This window comes from Pocillopora damicornis, chromosome 4 (genome assembly GCF_964200805.1).
Source record: "Pocillopora damicornis chromosome 4, jaPocDami1.2, whole genome shotgun sequence".
Classification (NCBI taxonomy): Eukaryota; Metazoa; Cnidaria; class Anthozoa; order Scleractinia; family Pocilloporidae; genus Pocillopora; species Pocillopora damicornis.
In genome coordinates, this window is record NC_142673.1 from 29,070,814 (window position 1) to 29,088,769 (window position 17,956).

A 17,956-nucleotide genomic window follows, 5' to 3' on the forward strand; every position below is an offset into this window, starting at 1 on the left:
CTTTACGAGCGAGACAGCCGATAGGAATTTAGGGAATTGGACTGTCGAATAACAACATGCAATTGAATTACAATTACGCTTACCCCTAAATTTTTTTCAGAAATGATAATAGCAATACTACTAACAACAATAATAGCACATCTTAGGACGCATTTCACAAGTCTCCCCATGTGTTTGATAATTAAATCAAATAAATTGGAAATAGACATAGAAAATAAACACAAACACCCCAACTGCAGCCATGGAGGTCAACTCGGGGCAACCGAAAACAAAACCAGTGAATAGTAACGTGGAGGGCTTGAAACGGGAATCATCGGATTTTGTCAAAATTTTTTTCTTTTCTTTTCTTTCCTTCATATTTTTTTTCCTTCCATATATTTTTTTAGATCTACCAGAACACAATCAATGTTACACTCAAACACTTGAACTCCAACTTATTTTTATTATTAAATCCAAGAGGGGTAGATTTACTATTCATATTCATACAGCCCCTGAAACTCACGATTGGTGAAACTGGCCAGCCAGTGTAGTGAATTTCCATTGTGTTTGAATGAAGAACGTTTAAAGTGCGCCCAGGAAGACTGATAACTTTCGCTGATAGGTATCACTTACAATGAAGTATTCAGATTATACCGGCTGGAAAATTGAGAGATGCCCCGGCACATCACTACATGTAAGAAAGCATGGAAGGAATCCGTTATGTACCTTTTCATCTCATCTTGGTTCTTTTAAATACAGTTAGGATGAGAGCTATAATGAGGCCAAGCCTTGGGGTGAAGAGCCAGCCAGTTAACATCGACTACCTTTAATTCACGAGTAGACACAGCGCTAGCCAACTTCAAGATTTAAAATTCAGCCTCGTGGTAAGAACATATCTGCAACCATCCACTTGTTCTTCTAAGACATTTTATGAGATTTAAGGGCGAATTTTTAATGTTTACCTTGGACACTTTAAATCAAAGGACTCGATCAGAAGTAGAAAGTCCGCATATTTGAATCTGATAACAACGCTCAACGCATATTCGAGGGTAATCCGAGCAAATTTGGTTAATTGATCGTCATGTTTCTTGTAGACATGTGGAATGTTTCTTCGTGCTGAATAAAAAGTTTTTTTACCACACGCGGTGTTGTCTCTGCACTTTGGCAGCGCTTTCGTAGAAAATCACATGAGGAAAAATGTTACTCTGCGCTTTTAGTAGAATGAAATGTACTGTATGTACTAAATATTTTTAGTAGAATATTTTTGTCGTTGGTACCTCTTGTTCGTGCACTTTCGCGGTAGAACGAGGAAGACACCGACTTTCCGGCACTTCATGTGGCGCTTTTGAGTACAACTAGGAATACTCTTTTTGTTTGTGCACTTTGGTCGTGATCTGCACGGACCATACGAGCCGACACACTTAGTCATGGCAAAGGAGGCTTCAAGTCTCTCCAATGGGATTCACTAATTGACTGGAAAACTTAACGACTCATGGATGCATTCGGCAAATCGTTTAACCGTCAAGGAAAAATCTTTGACGAAATTCACGGATCGTTAGCGCAGCCTTGTGACTCGTGAATACATTAGACATTAGGCATTAGACTTCTGGCAGTACATTAAACGATCCGACAAGGATTGACAACTCAGCTTTACGAATTTTTGTGTGACATGTATGTTGGCATGTTGCTGGAAAGAGGTTAGGGCCCGGTTTGGTGTGCTAGTCATGCAGTATTTGTTAGTTACGAAGATTACTTATCAACCGCTTGTCGGTGAAATGCTAATGAACCGATACATCTATTCACATCCACTTTGGTGAATAAGTGTTTCTTCCGAAATACTCGCCTTATCGTGATTGCAAACCATACATGAAACTTTTCGCCATAGTTATGGCTTCAATGCGGAGGGCGATTGCAGAACCCTATCGTAATTAATCGAACGATTTGTCTGGGATTATTTACATTAGTCACGGTATCTGAACACGAGGCGCATGCGTATCTGTCAACCCCTTATTGTAATTTTCTCGGAAAGATATATAACGTTTGCAACTTCCTCAGTCTTCGAATTTATCATCCTTCGTATTTTGAAGGGATTAAGTTTCTGGAGAAGCATCTGATCCACAAGCCAAACTTCTGGAGAAACTGACTTCCTGTAAGTTTCGATTTTATTCCTATAAATTTTGAATTAGGGGGGAAAAGGGGGTAACGATGTTCTCTAATCAAGGGCTAGTGGCCCCTTAAAACGTGATCTTGTCTCGCTATAATGATTTCTTTTCAGCTATTCTGTTATCCTAACTGAAACCGCTTGAGTAATTAACTTTCATTATTATCTACGACTGGAGACTGTTTTAAAGCATGGTTGTATATGGATTTACAAAGAAGTCGCGGACGAACCGTGAAATAAGGATAAAATTTTGAACGCTATCTAAACAAAAATGTAACTCGCTTTCTCTCCGCATCCTTCAGTGGTCTTGCTTTGCATTTAATAATCAGCATCTTACCTAAGCATATACGTGTATCGATACAGAATTTTTGGCGCTTATCGTAATATACACCGAGATTTCGATTCGCGGTTGTGACAGAGACTTTCAAGGAGGGATCGAAAAGACATGCTGACTCGGATCAAAGGAGATTCAGCACAAACAAATCATAATTTAAACCCGCAGAGATAAACTTGAAATTTCGGGGTTAGTTCGTTAATAAGTCATAAATGGACTGACTACAGTTAACCAAAGAAGGCCAAGTTGCTGATACCGACTATGCACAAATCATTTTTTTGGGAAGTGCATTTTGATAAGTTTGCTGTCATTACAAAAGAGACCCGAGGTCTTATAGCTACCTTACACCTACGTAATTATTTTAGTTTAATGCTGATAGAGGTTTTTCTCACGCTCCAATAATTTAATTTAACAATTAGTTTTACTATATTTCTTTACTCGCCGTTACAAACTCATATCATTCGTATCTCTTCGGTTTGTAGGCCATGCGAGTTCAGGGTTGAAGCGCGGTTTGGGCCATCTGTCCACTAGCCTCGATTCACGGGAGGACCTCGATCCCATGTTGTAGCCAATCACTTATTAACATGTCGATAAAAAAAAGTTTTTACAAGTAACTCATAATACATTATCATGTTGAGTTATGCAAGTTTCTTACTGCTTTGAAACTTGAACAAACACTTGTGAATGTTTGCTCAATTTTACTCAACTTTTATTTTTGACAATCACCATTGTTTCAAGTCCGTTGTCAAGATGTTGGGCTATCAAAGCTTATTATTGTATTCAACTTTGCAACTGGTTTATGACACTACCTGAAAGCACCCCACGAGTCCAATTAGTTGAAAATTTCCTGGCAATCAGTATAATAAAAAATATAATTTTACTTAGATAAAATAAGGCCCTTTTTCTAATCCGTCATCATTGATATATAGATTTAGCCGGGCGTCAAAGCGGAGCTCTGTCGAAGAGTTTCCTTAAGGGGATTTAAGAGCCAGTGCGGAGATTGAGGGAAGGGGGGAGGGGGTGACGGGGTCTGGAACCGAGTTGTGATATTTTCAAAACTTGCAATGTGGTCAATAAGCACGCTAATCAGCGATATTTTCAAGAAGCTGAGGACCTTCGTTGGGGTTCCTGATGTTTTGAACAAATTTTTGAACAGGGAATGTTTTCTTCCTCAGATGTAGTGTATGATGTCAGCATCAGTTGAAATTATATTCTATTGTGCCCGAATGATAATTTCCGTTTGAAAAAAATGAGGCCAAAATTGAAAGAAACGACGGTAAACAACTTCCAATTAAGACCTGACCGGTCGATTGAAGAGTATACACGTGAGAACAGTGAGTCTGTAAAACAATACGCCAGAATCGGCGCGGGCTTCTACTATATCTTCTCTTGAAGTTGCTAGGTATGACTGCCTACTCCACCGTTTTTCCCTGACGTCTCAACCTCCTCTGATAAGCGTAGAAAATTAAAAGAAAAGTCATTTTCAACTCCCGTTTAAAACCTGTTATCCATTTATTATTTCTACTTTTTCTCTTTTGGCTATTATCGTTTCATGAGTGTCCTCTGACTGAAAATGTTCGGCATCTCTTTGAGATTTTTTCTGTTATTTAATTCGGTAACCTCTGCTGTAACTGCATATAATGTAAGTGTCTTTAAGCCAGCTGTCCATGTTCTTAGGAACTCTGGCTTCTAAATTACGAAATTTGTCTAACATGTTTCTTGCGTTACGTAAGTTTAAGGATGATCCATGGAATTTTTGGACCGTACAAGATCTGGGTGCGAACAAAGCGCGAGCTCTAAAAGTATCAACATGTCTGTCGACATGAAAAACAAATATGGCGGCTCGATACGATCGCACGATTGTTATCTGAAATGGTGTATTAAAAACAGTTCAACTCAATACAGTTTTTATGTGATGGAATCTGGGGTTTCCCGAAACTGCTTTCGTAATATTCATAGGCCTTCCACCCTTGAAAAAGAGGTCAACCGAAAAGGAAACACCGTGGGAAAGATTGCCCGAAGGCGAAAGATTCGAAAGTTTACGCATGCTCAGATATAGATCTTGGCGAAGTTCTATTCCATCACGCAATGCTTTGCGACAAAGAAGATAGGAATCTTTCGAACAAGATTTATCGCGTTTCTGTCGGTGGAATTTCCTAAGATTTGCTGGACCGTTAAACATATATGTGCCCTTCGTAGTGCCTGTTGATTAAAAAAATTCATAACACTAAATTTGAGATAGCGGAGGAAAACACAATATTGCAAATAGCGAGGAAATTGCCGTTGTGCCTCCGATTTCTTTCAGTACTTAAATGATCAGCGAGACAAATTTCACAAATTGTGAAAATTTTGAGAGATTTTACCGAAGCAAATTGAGGAAAACCAAAGACAAAGCCAAATTATCGCTAGCGAGCGCCTCCCTTCGTGGAGCCTTCGCTTTAAAACGAAAATTAGTTTAATAATAGTTATTACAGCATACGATAGTCCGAACCTTGGTCATTGCCTCCTAGTGACCTTGAAAAGGAGCGCGCCAACAAGTAGAATGACAACTCTGAGGTAGGCTTAAAACAGAATACAAGACTCCTTAACAAAAAGAAAACATTGAGTAAAAACGCCATAATTAGAATATCATAATTAAAACTTAATGACAAAGAGAGACTTACGATTCTACCATGAAGATATATATAGAAATCTAGAGATAATACCTGCATTTAATTTTTACATTACAGAAATCAATTCCAAACATCAATCAAGTGTTCTCTTAAGTTTAAAAGTTGAGTTGATGTTGAGTTGGAATGGGCTCGCTCTATGAAAAGTTTTAGATGATATTCCCTCATTTTTGCAAATAAATGAATTTATTGGAAAGTGGAGTTGTTGTAACATGTTAACATGAAACGCAACAATAAATGTTACTGATTCGTAAAAACGATTCATTGACCATCAACTGGCAAGTCTGCAAAATATCTCAACCCAAACATTTTCCACAACTTGTCAACACCATTACAAAATGATTAGTCAGGGAAATGGAAAATTTGTGGCATATACGCCAAGCCTGAGATGCCAAGGAATATTCAAAAGAATGTAAAATTTGGTTGAAAAATTAGAATTCAACGTTGGCCGGATAAACAAGATTCTTAGCAAAAGAAATGTGAACTAATGAAAAAGCTGAGAAAACTTTTTACAATACCCACCTGTGCCTTACAGCACATATTCGAAGTATTCACAATCCTGGGTTTACTGTTGAAAACACACACACGTGCAGATTTCCTATGACATGTAGTTCCAGTGTGCCATGACTTCAAAACTTTGATGCACACCTCAAAAAGAGGACAAATAAATTTTACGTTTCTATTTATTCAGTTCAGAGTCAGGTAAAATTGAGTCAAACTTTCATGTTACAACAGGATCAAGAGAGGAGGATCCCTGCTTTTCCAGATTCCCAACCTTTATAACTCACATATCTTGTGACTAATTCTTTATATCGATGTTTAGTTTGGGTATGCGCATTTGTAAGAAACACCATGCACTATTGAAAGCTTGAGCAAGAGTATTTCATTTGGTGACTAACACAGCAATATTATATAATCATACAATTCCAAACAAGGGAAGTCAGGTTATAGACTCACCTGTTTCAACTTTTGAGGGCTTACGGTACAGAGAAAGAGATATGTCAAACAGTTAGATTAATACAATCGATGCAGATAATAATATTGCCTTTAATTTGGAGAAACAAGAAATACTATGCTGTACATCTCTTGGTAGCAAATTTCTGCTTCTTAAGTTAATCACAGATAATAGTAAGGATAACACTGGGTTATATTTCAAATTATTGCTTCAGCTGTATTTTCCAGCACAATAATATGAAAACAAAAGCAAGATTGTTAAGTACTATATTATAAGATTCAGTCCTAATGGCACACTTGACATATTTGAAAAAATGGATGACATAGATTTTCTTATTCAGTCATTAGTAGATATTGTAAAAAAAACAATTCCAGAGTAAAGATGTAGAATATTGTATTAAATTTATATGTTGTTCAACTAACTTGTCAAATGCTGGAAGACAAAAGGTAATGGTAAAACACAAGTCTTCATAGTCAGAAAGAACTACATGCAAAAAGGAAAAAAGAAAGCTATGCACAAATGGAACCTGCCATAAAAAAACAAGTTTTGTCTAATAAAGCAATATGGTACAAGTCACTGGATCCTGCAAAAAAAGGAAAAGCTTTTATCCCACAGAGCTGAATGGTATAAATCACTGGATCCCGAAGAAAAGGAAAAGCTTTTGTCCAAATCAGCAGATTGGAAAAAAAAACAAAAGAGAGCAGAATGGTTTAACTTGCTCAATTCTGCACAAAAACAAAAAAGAGTAGAATGGTATAAATCATTGAATCCTGAAAAAAGGAAAACTTTTGTCTGGAAGAATGGTATAAAACACTGGATCCTGCAGACAAAGATAAGATTACATCACAAGTCCAAGTTAATAAGGAAACCCATAGAAACTCAGTTCCACATGATTTAGATCATAGGATCCCATTTTTTCAAAGTAAGATTAGGGAAGGTTCATATTATATTTGCTCTGTTTGTAACAGAATACTATACAGAAAAACTGTTAAACAAACAAATGTACAACACTCAGCAAGAACTATTTACTGAGTTTTATACCCATGATTCCTTTCCGTCTTGGAATGACCCATCACTTATCGCCTGATGACAACCTTTTTTGAAATAGGTGTATGCCCTTGGCCAGACTTGAGCTCACTATTTCAGTATACTAGTCCGACACCCGTAGTATCACTACACTTGATCCCAAGGATCCAGTACCATCCAGATATCCCAGTTACCCTGCTCACAGGGTATAGTTTAATTCTCAAATGTTTGACTGGTTCTCACATGACAACATTCTCAAAATCAAATTACCGCGTCAGACTTAATGTAAACATGAACATCGCTGACTCAATCTCATTTTATTTCAATTTTCGGAAAGGCCATTCCGTCATTCTTAAGGTAAACCCACACATCTTCGCTTTGAAATGTTATTTGAGCGATGAACCTGCGTGAAGGTTTTAAAGCAATGAATGCCAAAGTTTTTACCGAAACGTGATTAAAATTATAATGTGAAGCTTTTCAATTTTTCTGGGCCTTGACGTAATAGAAAACGCAGATAAGACTCAACTTACTTCCTCTTCTTTCTCAATTCCTTTGTAGTTCGCTTCCTCTTTGCTGATGACCTCTTTTCAGTCTGTTTTCCGGAGCTCTTTGTATTTTCTTCTCTGGATATTCGCCTTTTTATTTTAGCCTTTTCCCGATCTCTTTCACGTTCCTCTTGCCGTATTCTGCCTATTTTAGCGTCCTTTCTAACTCTCTTTCGCGTTTTTCTCGACTTGTTTTACGCCTTTCACTTCTTGTTCTCATCAGTCGCTCTGTCTCTTTCTTTCACTCAAAACCATTTCTCGACGAATTTGAATTATAATAATTTCCTCCGGTTGACAAAACGTCAGCTCTGCCGGTATTGTTGCTTTGCAAGTTGATTGACAAATTACAAAATACTGAGAATTACTATTCAACTACAACCTCACAAGTATGATTTCCCGCTCAAAACGCGGGTTGCAAATTACCCGCGTTATGAGCGGATAATCATACTAATGAGCATATCCCATTACGCACACTAATGGGGTATTCAAGTTACGCATGCAATTGCGCCTGCACATTACCTTCCCGCTCACCCATCCATTACGTAATGGCTAAAATAGCGCCTTCACTGCAGTTGGCCGCGCATGCTAAAAGTAGCACGTTGTACGGTCGGTCGTACAGTCGTAAGTCCAATTTTTTTAGGCTTTATGGGTTACTACTATGTTCTATAAGTTATGGGCTACGCTTTGCGCGCTGCGAGCTCCGCTACTAGTTTATTTATTTATTCATGTATTCTAAAATTTAAGAGGAAATTTGACATAATCAACTAAGCAGCTAGGAAACTGAGTACACTGTTTTTCTCCCTTTATAGGTTATTTTTCTAGAGCTTCATGGCAACAACGAAGAAACCTAAACTTTATAGGAGTTGTCCAGCAGAATACAGTCGAGACGTACAAAACCCATGTCGTTTAGGCCAACAACAGAAACCTCATTATCATTGCCATATTTGTAAAACATATACTGCTTTGAAGGTTAGTTTATCTTGATTAAATCAGGCAATCATTTCATTTGTAAAATGATGATAAGTAAGAACACGAGGAAGTAAGGGGATTCATTTTCTATCGGTAAGGGTTATGATTCTTATGAGAAGTATCTTGTTTTTTGGTTCGACTATGGGGTTACAATGAATGACGTTGGAAGGCCACAAATTTATCAGGGTTCCCTTCCTTTCCACAATTTTACGGCAGGCAAAGAGCATTACCAGACACGTAGAATTAAATCATGAAGAGACGCATGCTTTGCCGACCTCATCGATGACTGCTAAAAGGGAACAAATCAACGTCAGCCAGGTGTGTGTTGATTGTCAAGATTTAACAAAGTAAAGCAGAGGAGGATCAATTCAATTATCATGGCCTGTACAATCAAAATGTAAATGATTTTAACTGTAGTTGACCTGTGACTGAGTTAATTCATCCACGGTTGTCTCATACAAAGGTCGATATACAACTCATTTCATAAGTATTGTGGAGTACACAAAGCAAATATTTAAACACAAAAGTTTAAGTGCAAATACACTATTGGAAATATCATCAATAACAAAAGCTAAGTAAGGAGTCAAAGTCTTCCTGAGAAATCTAAAACAGCCAACTTTCGTTCAAAAGCCAATTACCAGTAAGCTTGATTTTGAAGTGTGCCATATACTACTACTCTATTTGCCTCATGTGTTTGTATCACAGCAGGTTACTGAGGATGGTGAAAGCAGAACTTTAAAGGAGACCATTTCGACGGCAATTTCAAGTCAGCCTGGAGAGCCCAAAAGTAATGAAATTGAGGAAAACAATAATTGTAAGTACAAATAGCGAATTTCAATTGCATTACATTACAGTCATAACATCACACAGATACAAAGAGGCAAGTATAAAAATTTTCTGTTACAAACCTTGAAAATATGAAACAAGTGCATCTAGAGTTTTAAACTTCCTTGACAGGACTGCATGCAATCGGCCATTTCCGAGTTTTCTTTTGTTAGAGATCTGGGCTGGTTTGTTCAGAGGACGGATAATGCTACCCAATTAACAGCGAAATTGCTGTCCAGCGGATAAGTGTTGACAGAACATACTGTGCTATCCACTGGATAAGGATCTCTCCAGTAGATAGCGTTAGCCACCTTTTGAACAACCTGGGTCACGTGCCGAAGTTACGACGCGAGAACAAGGCTGAGTGCAAAGTCGTTTCCAAGGCTCGAAAATATAATCTCTCAGTGGAAATATTCTGGTAATTGTGACGAATATTTCGTGTTGTTTACAGAATGGTTTACTTTTCGGTTGCTTGTGGCGCCAGTACATACGTCATGAACGACTATTTTGTGATTCTGATGACGAATTGAGTCAAATAGAGTCATCAAATATATTTAGACATGAACCACAAAAACTGTGGCTGGTACAAAAGGTCGAGGCTTCGGCTTTGGAAACCGATAAACTTCTTGGAGGAAGCAACCCGTCTTCTCGTCATTCAATTCCTAAATTCAAAACAAAAATATTTCGAAAAGGAACGTTAACAGGAAAGCATGACCAAGGGAATTGCTCACTAGCTTTCTCATCTGTATTCTGATCATTACATCTCGCTCATTCCATGTCATGTGCACGGCAATTGCCGATCAGAGGTGCCCAGTTATTCAGAAGTAAGTTTCGCAATGCCTGTTCTTTATCTTTAGTGCAATGTTACGAACAATTACCGGGAGAAACCGTTAATGTCGTCAATAACGGGGGAGTCGAATTGTGTGTTCCTGATGACCACGATGAATTACAAGGTTTGTTTGACGTTTTTACCGTCCAATTTTAATAATTTTATTCTTAATAGTCTTTGGATGATTGTTTAACATAATTTAAAGGATTATTTACCTTAAAAGGACAGCGTAATAACAGCCTTTTTCAGGATGGTATCTCCCTCTTTTGCGGTGACGAGAACTTATCGTCGCAAAACAAAGCCAAATCGCTGCCTAAACGTTGTGCGACCGCCTAATTTCAAGGGAAACAACAAGGACATTATTGTTTCAACTCAAAGTTCAAGAGTGGTTTGTTTGACCAACTCAAGGCTAAACAAATCCTCTTGGATCTCAGCAAAACAAACAGTAAAAAAAAAAGCCTTAATCTTCGTCCCTTACAAACGAGATGTTAGCTAAGCCCTCCGAGCCTTTTTTGCCAACCCGTAACGGATTGGTGACTCTATACAGCTTACAAAAGCCTCAGGTCTGGGAGCTCGTCTGATATTCTAAGAGATCAACTAAGTGAACTGCTTGCGACATGGGTCATAAAAAAGTTCCTTTCCATCAGAGACAGTCTCCACAGCCACTGTTTCTTGTGCCAGGAAGGGAGGATCTATGCATCGTGTGATCAATCTAGGCTATTAAAAGTTTTTTTCTCCAGACAATAAAACTTTGCTTTTATCAAGGTGCTTTATGACAAATATAAGGATGTCAACTTTTCCGCAACAATTCACCAGTCTTCGTTTCATTTGGGCCGGAGCACGTTATCAGCTCTAGGCCCCTCGATCGGTCTTTGCTCCATCCACAGAATATTCAAAACCCTTTTGATTCGGCACTAGCCTTCTTCACAAAGAAGTCAAACCAAGTCCATGTAAATGAATAACTAGAAGACTCCTTTCTATAACTGCAACAAAAGTGGAAGCTATCCAAAACAAGACATTCGAAATGAGCAACAAAGTATTTGGGAAACAACCAATCTTGAGAACTGAAAACTAAAAAAAACTTCCCATTGAGGACTCTAGGCAAGTCTGAGAAAAACTCAAACAGGAATAGTGATGAGGATTATCATACAACGATTATACCCTATTAAAACGGTCAAGGACACATCACTCCAAAGGTGAAAATAAGTGTGTGGTCTTGCAGCATATGACAAACCAAGGCTCACAACAATCGCACAAGGATTTTAAAATAATATAACAGGCAAAAGACAATTCCCAAAAACTCAACCAGGACATAGTTTACATCAAAGATTGCATGCAATCAAAGAACACGTGGGATATTCAGAACTAAAATTACCGCTATCGTTATAGCTAGCTGTTCTTCACTCTTAGTGCAATGTCAAGAACAGTTACCAGAAGACACCGATAATGTCGTCGCTAACAGAGATGACGACTATGGAAAGAGGAAAAAAAGTGATAGTTTTTGCAAAAATTAAACACTTCCGAGAAACTATTTGACAAAGACTTGAAACGCTGAAAGGTAGTTCTACGTGATTCATTCTATTTATGGGGGATAGTGACACTGGTACGAAATAATGAACGGGAAAGGAATCGAAGCATAAATAGTTTGGGTAAAAATAGTACCCACTTTCAATACAAATAGAGTGATATATAGCACAATAAATCATTTAAAGTTTTCTGGGTGTACTTAATTTTCAAATATTTCATCATATTTTTCAGAGAAATTTCTTCGTGCTAATGAACCAAATAAAATGGTAAGTTCGAACTTTGTTTAATTTGAAGTAACATCAGAATCAGGATGATAATTTAAGACCTGTTTGGGTTTTTAGCTTTTCTTTTCATATCTGTGAAAATGAGAAGATCCATTCGTTGCGGTTGTTAATTACCTTCCATTTATAACATTTTTTTCTCGTTATCTTAGGATTACGGACATGAGTATCATTTCATTCTTGACCTTCTGCTGCTGGATTTGCTTAAAGCCTCTAAACATCAGTCAATGACGCTGAGTAGCATGGAGAGAGAGGTGCGACAACGAACTGGCATAGTCTTTACTGCTTTACACGATATTGTTGTTGAAACTGAGTTAGGTTCACAGGGCGTCGAGGACTTCATAGACAACGATTCCCACTTCTTAGAAATGGTCAATTTGACGGACGAGATAAAGGCAAAGGATGAAATGGAAATTGAAAATCCATCAAATCAAGGGGAGACGAAGATCGATCTTGCACACGCTCGCTGTCGTTCTTGTAAGAATTACGTAGAGAAGTGTAGACAGGTGCCAAATGCTACCACGGCCATAATTGGAGAAAGCACCTTTGACGACGAAGCGGCAGTGGAGAAGTGGCCATTCGGAGCGCTCAACATTCTTTGTTGGTTTTGTCCAAAAATTCACCACATTAATATTACCGGTTGTAAAAAATCTGGTGACTTTCCAAGAATCGTTGATTATCTGGATCCTTCATTCCTTGTCCATTGCAAAGACGCTGACGAACAAATTCGAAATATCATATCAGAGGATTCGACATCAACCTTCGTAATTCGTAAGGGTTGGTCTCTCCTTCATAGCGCCGTATTTCTTGGGGACGTTAACCTGACAAAGGAGCTTCTCGCCAAAAGCAGTTGGGATGAGGAAGATATTTTTAAAACTTCAGTAGAGTTGGCCATTTTTTTGCACAACTGCAAGGTTTTGGAATTGTTTAGAGAAGAAAAAAACATTGATAGTTTCATGAGCCCGTTAAGACTAGTTGAACTGAGTCTACTATCGTCCTCCCTGTCTACTGACGTCCACCCTGTAGAAGTAATAATCAACAACAAAGACGTCTTGCAAGCAACAATGGATGTGCACAACTCTCCACATCATTGCAGTTTTATGAAACTGCTTCGCACATTTTACGGAAAGGATGACAAGGATTCAAAACTAAAACTTGAACTTCTAGAGGGAATATTACGAACGATACGGGCAAATGCAAGATTAGATCGTCCTCCACTGTTTTCATGCTGGAACGAAATTGCAATTCGTGACACTGTGGAAGAATTAATGAAAGAAACTGGAAGCTCATTCAGCGGCGAAGTGGAAGGTAATCCCTACTTGATGTTCGCTATACCCAACGTGCCGCTGGCTCGCTTTCTTATCGATAAAGGTGCCTACATCGACCAGACGGATGATTCAGGGTGTACAACTCTTTTTCAAGCTGTAAGCGAGTGGCTGACTCGTCCCTCTTCTCAAATAGAAGTATTCGTTAACTTTTTACTTGTTAGAGGAGCTAATCCCAATTTGAAAGATAACTGTGGAGAAACTCCACTTGCAAAGAGTTTGTCGACATTTGAGGCCATAAGGAATAAGGATCATTTGCTAGAAATTTGGCGTTGTCTCTTAGAATCCGGAGCTAGGGCCAAAACCAAGGACGACTCTGATAGATCTCCCCTCCATATCCTTGTAAACCTATCTCGCGAGCTATCTCTTACAACTGTATCCTAAGGCATTGAACTCTTTCACAAAGATGGATGCGCAATTAACTGTAGAGATGCTGACGGGAACACTCCCCTGCATCTCTGGGCAAGGTTAGCGGATGAGGACAAAAACCACAAGGAAGTTGGAAATAAAATAATCGACTGCGGAGGAGCCGTAAATGCAAGAAATGACAGCGGGGAGACACCACTACATCTCGCACAGTTCTGGGTACAGGTAGATTTGTTACTAAAACAAGGAGCACAGCCGAATGCACAAGACCTCAGCGGAGAAACCTCCTTACACAAGTTCATTAACAAAGAGACTTTGATAACAGATAAGGTAAAAGTAGGTCGATGGAAGAAGTGCTTTAACTTTAAAATGGATCCATGGAAGAAAAATGATGGTGGAGTGTGCCCATTTCAAGTTCTCTTAGAAAAGGGCTTTCTGAAAAGCTCGAAGACACTATTAAAAGCAATTTTCGAACACTCTGGCTATGAAGAAGCGATTGAATCTGCACGATGTTTTAAAAATTCCGAAGGTAACTCCCTACTCCACTTGGCGTGTATCACTCAAGCTGAGGCCGTTTGTGAGTATATGCTTCAAAAAGGGTTTAGCGTGAACAATAAAAACCATCGTTCGCAAACACCGTTGTGTTTGGTATGCAGCAGGGTGGAAACGTTGCCACCGAAAAACATCCAAAACACCATCCTTTTACTACGGAAATACCATGCTGATCCCAAAATACCAGATGCTGATGGAAACACGTGCCAGGCGTTGCTCAATAAACATGAGGACCTAGAGGAATTACTGCGAATAGATATTGAGAAAAATCCAATTTCACCCATTATTAAGTGGCGTGAGGAGTCCGATAAGCACAAGGATGCACTCTGTGACATTTCATATGGCCAAAACTGTCAAAGAGTTGAAAGCTATCATCACCACCAACACTATATTGGCAAAGGCTCGTTTTCGTTAGTCTTTCCTGCTCTGGATGAAAGAGATGGGAGAGAATTAGCACTAAAGCGACTAGAAAAAGCCAGGTTAGAAGATGCCAGCTTCAGAAGGGAGATTGAATGTCTCATGAAACTTAACGATTGTCCAGCTGTGGTAAACTACATCTGCAGCTTTAGCAGCTCCGACTTCCAATACATAGTTGTTGAGCTAATGGAAGGAACTTTGGATGAATATCTCTGCGCAGAGCATGAGGGAGTAGATGGGGTTCGGATCTGCATTGACATATACTCTGGTATAGAGTATCTACACAAAAATGAAGTTATCCACAGAGATTTAAAACCGCAGAACATCTTGTACAAAACTACGCCGTCGCTAACGATGAAAATCGCAGATTTTGGGCTGAGTAAAATTCTTCAGACGACGCAATATTTTGGTTCAAGTGACACAGTAATGCACTCAATGGTTGGAACAAAGTGTTGGAAAGCTCCGGAACTCTTTGCAAATGACAGTCAAAGCAAGTATAGCAAGGGGTCTGATATTTTCAGTTGTGGTTTGCTCTTCCATTACAGCTTAGCCAAAGGAAAGCATCCCTTTCATGACCTGAAAGAGTCTCCAGCACAGATAGGTTCCCCGAATACAACTGAGAACATAAAAGATAACATCATTAAAAATAAGAGATTCTTTTGTGCCTCTCTTTCGGCAGAGGCTGTCCATATTCTGACAAGAATGTTGTCACTCAAACCTGACGAAAGGCCAACAGCTTCCACCCTAAAGATTTTTCCCTTATTTTGGGATAATGCAAAGAAGATGGATTTTCTTAAGAAAGTGGGAAACGAGGATGAGTTCACAAAGGCCAGATCTACTCTCACTCGCCCGTTGACCGATGTAGAGAGACAATTAGAGAAACAAATGAAAAACGCTCTTCCGTGGACGTCAAACAGTTCAATCAACGATATATTTTCGGAGTTCACAAGTGATCCTAGATATAGAGATCAGTACGAACCAAATTCGGCTGTAGAACTTGTTCGGTTAATAAGAAATGTGCACGAACACCCCGCAAATCTTTCAAGAAAAGCTAAATCTTTACTGGATAAGCATGTATTTCTGGAGCAATTTCCTCATTTGGTTACGGACGTTTTCAACTCAGCTCAACAGTGGAAAGAAAGAACAAACCTGAAATCATTTTATGAGTAGGTTACTCTGGTACATACTGATTGAAACTTTACCCTCACCATGATATATTTTGCTTCAGTAAGTCGGACACGCACACCACAGTCTTTCTTTGGCTTTGGATACTGATTGTGCTATTTGATACCTTCACTTGCTGTTTTATTGCCGATACCTCAGATACAAATACAACCTAGACTACATATCAACGCAAAGCTTTCCACGTGTTCCTATCTATGCAGTCTCCGAGTTACTAAATTTGATCAGCTACACAGCGGTGCCAGTGACTTAGTGACTTACCGACTTACCTCAGCACAGAAAATAATTTGTTAAACATTATCCCGAAGTATTCTAGGGAATAGTAAAAATAATACATTGCATAGGTTGCTGAAAAAGTTGGTCATTCATTTAGAGGTGTTCAAATATAAGTTGAGTCGGGATTTACTTTGGCCACAAATCCTCGGAATTGTAGAGAAAGGCACAAAGCTTACCTCAGGTTAGACTCCCAAAGCTTTTAAGAACGAAGGTTTCTCGACAGTGAAAGCCAAGAATGTATCAGAATTAGCGATTTATGAAAACCATTTATGAGACTTAATATTCCAACATAAAATGATTTTGGACCGACATTCATTACAGTCCCACAAGAAAACGGCCGCGCACTTCATGAGTCGGAAACGCATCACGCTGAAATAGAGGAGCTCCTTGCAGATATTTATGGCTTGGAAAAATTTAAAAATATACTAGGGAAAGAGGAGAGACAGTGTAATCGAATGACAAACCCTTTGAAGTGATTTTCCAGAAGCCCTTACAGGGAGTGCCTTAGAGGCTCAAACGCATGTTCATGCAAATGTAAGTACTGCATTATCCTTGGCGATATGGAGGAATTCTTTATGAATTGGGCTGAGATCCTACGCCAGGCATATCTTTCCCAAGATGGAAGCCGGATGGTTGCTTCAAAGATCGTAAAGAGTCAATCAAACATGACAAAGTAGATGCCACCATCGTGACGTCCCCAACCAGTCTTCGCGTCGAAGAGCACACCAAAATTAGACATCAGTCTACGACAGCTTATGAAGGTCATCATGGTTGTCTGGCCAAGGAAAAAGGAAAACATAATCTCATCTTATGTCACTCACCCTCGATATACACCATGAGTAGAGTGTCTACTTTGGTGTGGTTTCTAGAGAAGAGAGAATGGTAGTTCCAAGATCGTTATGTCGAGCCCTACGACATCGCCTTCATTACGTGCCCAGAGCATTGTTACCAGACTCTTTCGCGGGCAAAAATGCGTTTCCTGGCTGAGAAGGAACAGTAAACTTCAACAGTTCATTGAAAGTTATGATATTAGCTGGGCATTTTATTAAAACATCTCAAAGAGAGAACTTTGTTCACCATGAATAGCCAGACCAACTCTTCAGCGAAAGTTGGAATTGACATGTTCAGTTACAGGATTCATAACTATCTTATATGTGTAGTATATACTCCTTCTTCAGGAGATCAATTCCCTAAGGAACACAAGGTTTAGAAGTTAAAGGCTAGACTACAAGGCAAAGAATACCAGAAAGGGACAGAGCCTTGCGCGTCGTCTCAAGTTCATTTAAGTCGCTTGTAGAAATTTGTACGTGGGACTTTCTCTTGAACTTGTCTTTAAGGTGCACGTGGTGAAAGGAAAAAGCAGCTTTTAAATCAACCAAAACCGTCATAGGAATTTCGAAAAAACTGGAAAGGTCGAAACAAACTATTGAGTGCAGGAATGGTTGTTCAAGAAATGGATACTGACACAGTGCTGCGTCTCACCTAAATAAGGAAATCAACACAGCTGCCAACATTCACTTTGCTCTTAGGACCGGTTGCTGACTACAATGCCTTTCAGAAGCTTCCTGCCAACAGTGACCGAAATACAAACCGTTACAAACAAGGAAAGTAAGGATCTGGAAGCGCTTAAGAGTGGAGATACAGCGCGTTTGGTTTCTCCAAGAGGTTCGGCTCAAGAAACCGTAAAGGACAGAAAAGCCAGTCAGTAGGTGGCACTACTAGCTGTTATCGGCGATGG

At 39.0% G+C, this 17,956-nt stretch overlaps 2 protein-coding genes across 3 annotated transcripts; both read left to right on the top strand.

Moving 5' to 3' along the window:
• Nucleotides 1-1,977: 1,977 nt before the first annotated feature.
• LOC113670451 (uncharacterized) lies at nt 1,978-14,698 on the top strand. Of its 2 annotated transcripts, XM_089204508.1 has the most exons (7): nt 2,011-2,128; nt 8,479-8,638; nt 8,855-8,956; nt 9,344-9,452; nt 10,321-10,416; nt 12,051-12,085; nt 12,253-14,698. In XM_089204508.1, the coding sequence occupies exons 2-7, from the start codon at nt 8,498-8,500 to the stop codon at nt 13,807-13,809; spliced, it is 2,040 nt and encodes a 679-aa protein (XP_089060634.1). In that variant the 5' UTR covers nt 2,011-2,128; nt 8,479-8,497; the 3' UTR covers nt 13,810-14,698. The 2 variants fall into 2 exon arrangements, 1 of the variants encoding a protein (XP_089060634.1); XR_016186036.1 differs by lacking the exons at nt 8,479-8,638; nt 8,855-8,956; nt 9,344-9,452; ... (1 more) ...; nt 12,051-12,085; nt 12,253-14,698 and adding an exon at nt 2,957-5,339 and having other exon boundaries at nt 1,978-2,128.
• LOC149047601 (uncharacterized) lies at nt 13,813-16,070 on the top strand (the record flags this gene model as incomplete). Its single annotated transcript, XM_089204289.1, has 1 exon — nt 13,813-16,070. A coding segment is annotated over one exon (2,118 nt), but the record flags the coding sequence as incomplete, so codon positions are not given.
• Nucleotides 16,071-17,956: the final 1,886 nt, after the last annotated feature.